This window comes from Dreissena polymorpha, chromosome 11, assembly GCF_020536995.1.
Source record: "Dreissena polymorpha isolate Duluth1 chromosome 11, UMN_Dpol_1.0, whole genome shotgun sequence".
Lineage (NCBI taxonomy): Eukaryota > Metazoa > Mollusca > Bivalvia > Myida > Dreissenidae > Dreissena > Dreissena polymorpha.
In genome coordinates this window covers 46101881-46107882 of record NC_068365.1, presented here as the reverse complement: position 1 = coordinate 46107882, position 6002 = coordinate 46101881, and the positions used below count along the sequence as shown (strand labels likewise).

The following is a 6002-nucleotide window of genomic DNA, read 5'->3' as shown; positions in this document are numbered from 1 at the left end:
TAAATCAGTTTGCCATTATCATCCAGCAACCAAAAAAAAAGAAAATAAATCAAATTAACACTTTTACAAAAACAAAAAGCAAGTAAACACTCAAACTGTCATTATCGTGCCTAAAATACCACCCGTATGTGACTTTGTCAATGGTATTCCTGTATAAAGAAGTAAAACTCCAGTTGCTTCAGCAGTATTACATTCCTATTGCACTAATTCACAAACTGTCATCATTAACATATCACAAATTCTATATTAAAATGAAAACATGTACTAGTTGTCTTTAAAAAGTACTTTGAATCATTCATGTGTATTTGTTTTAGTTAATTAGGTCTTTTTGCATTAGAGGTTACATTAAGTGAGGACCCGGGGTGTGTCCCAGCACTGCTTTGTAATAAACCTACAATATTAGACTTCTTGTATGTTCATTATTGAATTAAGATAAACTACATCTTTGCCTCAAGATATTTCTTTCAAGAATAAGAATATCTAAATTTGTTCTTGAGTGGAAAGGCAAATTTGAACATTAAAAAGTAAAAAGGACAAAAACTACACAATTATGAAGTATATAATACTGTTTGTGCTGCATTTCTTGCCAATGAAGTTTATATCAACATGTTACGTTTTTTATTTTTAAACTAATAAAAGGAGCAAACACAAAGTACGAAAAATAAACAAGGGAGATCAATCCAAAATGTGTTTGTGCAGAGTAATGGTTCTTGTGTACTGCTCTGCTTTAAATGTTTTTAACTTATGACAGAAAACTAAACAACAACAAATTTGAGTTAAACACACATGCAACTGTTTTGTGATAGTCCATTTGACTTCGGGTGAAATGGGAACAGTCAAGCAATAACATTATAGGGAACAAGGGCTGTTTGTAAAACATGCATGCCCCCCATATGGGCTCTCAGTTGTAGTGACAGCCATTGTGTGAATATGTTTTTTGTCACTGACCTTGACCTTTGACCTAGTGACCTGAAAATCAAAAGGGTCATCTGCCAGTCATGATCAATGTACCTATGAAGTTTCATGATCCTTGGCATAAGCGTTCTTGAGTTATCAACCGGGAACCATTTTACTATTTCCGGTCACCACGACCTTGACCTTTGACCTAGTGACCTGAAAATCAATAGTGGTCATCTGCGAGTCATGATCAATGTACCTATGAAGTTTCATGATCCTAGGCATAAGCGTTCTTGAGTTATCATCCGGAAACAATTTTACTATTTCGGGTCACCGTGACCTTGACCTTTGACCTGAAAATCAATAGGGGTCATCTGTGAGTCATGATCAATCTACCTATCAAGTTTCATGATCCTCGGCATAAGCGTTCTTGAGTTATCATTCTGAAATTATTTTACTATTTCGGGTCACCGTGACCTTGACCTTTGACCTGAAAATCTCTAGGGGTCATCTGCAAGTCATGATCAATCTACCTATCAAGTTTCATAATCCTAGGCATAAGCGTTCTTGAGTTATCATCCGGAAACCATTTTACTATTTCGGGTCACCGTGACCTTGACCTTTGACCTAGTGACCTGAAAATCAATAGGGGTCATCTGCGAGTCATGGTCAATCTACCTATCAAGTTTCATGATTCTAGGCATAAGCGTTCTTGAGTTATCATCCGGAAACCATTTTACTATTTCGGGTCACCGTGACCTTGACCTTTGACCTAGTGACCTCAAAATCAATAGGGGTCAACTGCGAGTCATGATCAATGTACCTATCAAGTTTCATGATCCTAGGCATAAGCGTTCTTGAGTTATCATCCGGAAACCATTTTACTATTTCGGGTCACCGTGATCTTGACCTTTGACCTGAAAATCAATAGGGGTCATCTGTGAGTCATGATCAATCTACCTATCAAGTTTTATGATCCTAGGCATAAGCGTTCTTGAGTTATCATCCGGAAACCATTTTACTATTTTGGGTCACCGTGACCTTGACCTTTGACCTAGTGACCTCAAAATCAATAGGGGTCATCTGCGAGTCATGATCAATGTACCTATGAAGTTTCATGATCCCAGCCCCAAGCGTTCTTGAGTTATCATCCGGAAACCACCTGGTGGACGAACCGACCGACCGACAGACCTACTGACCGACCGACATGTGCAAAGCAATATACCCCCTCTTCTTCGAAGGGGGGCATAAAAATAATGTGTTTAGTAAGACGTGTAAGGACAGACAGTTTGAAATATTTAAGGTCAACATTTCGTAAAGGTTAGGATCAAATTAAGTTCTGATGATAATGTATTTGGGTGGTTGAAGCCTTACCTGTGCATGTATGAATGTTGTCGCAAGCAGTGTGGCTGATGGCTTAAACAAAACAATTAAGTTAACCAAAATAGAACATTTTCAATTGAAGTCAAAATTGAAGGTAAGGGGCAAAAAGTATCGGATTTATATCAAGTGATGTTGGTTCCAGATATAACCGTAAACCACTTGAGGGCACATACAGGCTGATAACTCAAGGAAATCCTAATCTAAGCTTCTTAATTATTTTTAAATATACAAACAATTTCCTGGGAAATTTTTATAATGGATGACTTTGAGAATGTACGTTCAATGCAAAGAAAAACAAAGCATGAATGAATTTATAGCTTTATCTCTAGACAAGTTGGCATAAATTTGCAAGCACATAGCATAAGTATCATACAAAAATAATTGTATCATAATATTAACAAATTATAATGATACAAAAATATAACAGCTTTTTTTAAAGCAGCAGAAATCATACCTCACACAGAATACATACATGTATACATCAGTATTCATTTTTTCTTTTCAAACTCCAGGATCTAGGTATGACTTGTAAACACGCACAGAAGGGATAACCAGCAACCAATGTTTCAAAAGTTATCAACAATAATTACTTGCATAAGACTTAATCCGAATTAAATGGCATCTGAATAAAAAAGTCCACAAAATTAACTGAATAAGTACCATTTTTAGCCCTGCATCCTCTACAACCTATGCAAAACCCCTTCATAAATAAATGTGATCGATGCTCTGGAAAATACAGGCTTAATGTATGTGCATTAAATACTGTCCCAGATTAGCCACAGGCTGATAAGGGACGAAATTTTGCACATGCATTAAGCCCTATTTGCCCAGAGACAGGCTCATATAATTGTGTCAATTCAATGCTAAAAATGGTATCTTACATATGTCATAATGTGATGAGAATAATATATAGAGGATATTTGTTCATGTCAGTGTAAGATCGTTTGTTATTTCACTAGTGATCATAGAAAATATATTTTCATGAGTGGGGCATTTTCTGTTTCTTTTATGCCCCTTTATCAAGAAAATAATTAACAGCTGTTTCCCTTTCGCTACAAAATTACCCTTTCTCCCGTGGCGTGCCTTAATACATTGCAATACACAAAATGAAGTCACTAGTGTTTGCATCATCCTCTTAAATAAACGGTGAAAAAAAGCATTAAATAAAAAGAAATGTGTTGGATTTGGTGGAATACCGATTTTAATTCACTGGTAATCATAAAAAATCAAAAAATCTTAAGTAAATCTTGATATGATAATCTAAAAAAAGAAAAGATTGTTCCAAAAATTTGTTATTTTCACTGCTGTTATTTCACTGCAGAAATGTCATATTTTATCATTAGGTATAAAAGAGACATCCATAATAGTGGTAAAACACTGAAAACAACATACATAAGGAGACCTAATATTCTACTTATCCTAATATGGTATGGTCGTATATTTAAAAAAAAACAATCTTGAAAATATGATAACAATGCAGGAACAAATAACTATGATTGACATTCCTATCATATTAAAGTGTCCATCGGATGATCCAATAAACATCAATAGCTATCATATAAAGTGTCCATCGGATGATCCAATAAACATCAATAGCTATCATATAAAGTTATAGTGTTTACCATGAATTATTATCTGTTTGATTCTGCTGTAATATAGGATCTGATATAGTCATCACTATCTATAGGTGATAATAAAAATTAATCATTACTAACATCCAATCTACTGGCCTGTTCTGGACATAGACAGATTTGCAAGAATATGGCAGTAAAATCACCCTATGTTTACCTGCCTTTTTTTATTTGTCAGAGTGCAAATTTTACTTCCCACATTCACGTACATGGAAAAATGCAAATGCACAAATGTAACATTAGATACATAAGCCTTTTTTAATCATTTGGATACACACAATTAAATGACCTTACATTTCTTGCTATGTTTCACTTACAAGTCCAGTGGTGAGCGATACAACCAGTTGTATCACAACATGTCATGCATCAGACACCCTACTATTGTACCTTTACAACTACCCCCGCCCACTACAGGTCAGGCCACACAAAATCACAACATCCCCAGCCCGCTACTGGTCAGGCTACACAGAATCATGGTCAGAGTCAACAGACAGAAAGGAAAGCATTGCTCAGCTCTCAATGTCAGACCCAGTGTCATCATCATCGTCATCAAGAACAGCGTCAGTGAGTGACTTGAGATCCTCCAGCACAGAGGACAGGTTCTCCCTGGTCAAGCCTGAAAAACACAATGATAGCAGTCACACTCTGCGAAAACAGGGCTAAATGCATATGCGTTAAGTGTTGTCCCAGATTAGACTGTGCAGTCTGTGCAGGCTAGTCAGGGATGACACTTTACACCCAGACTGGATTTCTGTTAAGAAGAGACTTCTTTGAAACAAAAAAAACAACAACAAACACTTGTGTATCTAGATAAAATGTCTTTCTTGTCTATGGTAATTGGGTCTCAAAACATTACAAGATATTATTGGGATAAATCTTCTGACAAAGTTTTATGAAGATCCAACAATAAATGTGGCCTTTACAGTGTGAACAAGGCAAATATTCATGACACACAACGGAAGACAGACAATTGACAAAAGGTGATCACAAAAGTTCCCCATGAGCAAAAAATATTATGCTCATAAAGATTGTCACCATGTGTGAAGATCAGCAAGTGTCATTTAGATTGAACGAAAAATGTGACTTAAAGTATTCACAATGTTTTACTATAAACAACTGTGGTAGTGCGGTCTCGTTCGCTTAAGCAAATGAACCGGTCACAAGACGGTTATGAGTTATGTAACTTTGTGAGCACTTATGTAATACGGAAATATTTATCGAGTCTCATTAAAGAAGGCTTATTTCTAACACACTAACTAGTTGTAATTCAATTAACTAAAGGCGTCCAGTCAGATATGCCTGCATACACTCAAAGAATTGATCTATAAGTGATAACCAAAGCAGCTTTAATGAAAATAACTAACTTTAGTCTAAAGAATCTATGTATCGTTAAAAATAAACAAATACAGCAAATACCTTATTGAATTTAAAAAGAAGTTCAGAATCTGTCAAAAAAACTGATATAAATATTAGTTGCTGTTTGTCTAGAAGTTGCTTCAAAAATTTAGTTTATAAAATAAGTCTAACTTAATCTAAAGAACACAATTTATGGAGAGTGGAAAACTCCAGTGACTCAAATGTAAAAAATAAGAAGAATTTACAAAAGTTATTTCAATCAAAAGAGTCTTTCTAATTTAGAAAATGCCAAATAACAAGGTTGCCATGGAAACAGTTTCATAGCACAGTAGTCTGCTAAAAACACCAAAACACAGTAGGTTAACTTGGCTTATCAGTAAAGATCAAAGATAAGGCTCTACAGTGCAATAGTACATGTACAGTTTTTTTATGACATAGGTTTATTAAATTGCATGCAAACTACTGTCTTTATGTACACCACATTTTATGAAAGAAGTCCCATGTTTATACAAGGGAGTTAACTATTAGAAAGTATATACAGGTTATCTTTCTTTAACATTATGGCTTATCACAACTAGACCGTTCATATGTTTTCACTATATACATAAAGAGAAAACTGCCCCGCCCCTGGCGGCCATGTTTTTTCACCGATCTGGACCATTTTTGAACTCAACCGTCATAACCAGAAAACACATGTTCTGACCAAATTTCATGATGATTGGGCAAAAATTGTGA

The 6002-nt window shown here is 35.3% G+C and overlaps 1 protein-coding gene across 4 annotated transcripts in view; it reads right to left on the bottom strand.

The window, feature by feature from the left end:
- Positions 1-2586: 2586 nt before the first annotated feature.
- The window catches only part of LOC127850315 (coiled-coil alpha-helical rod protein 1-like), a 68741-nt gene continuing 65325 nt past the window's right edge, over positions 2587-6002 (bottom strand). For all 4 annotated transcript variants that reach the window (XM_052383272.1, XM_052383276.1, XM_052383274.1 and 1 more), the window contains exon 21: positions 2587-4527. In XM_052383272.1, the coding sequence (XP_052239232.1) occupies positions 4421-4527 (107 nt within the window). In that variant the 3' untranslated portion in view covers positions 2587-4420. The remainder of the gene's footprint in view (positions 4528-6002) is intronic.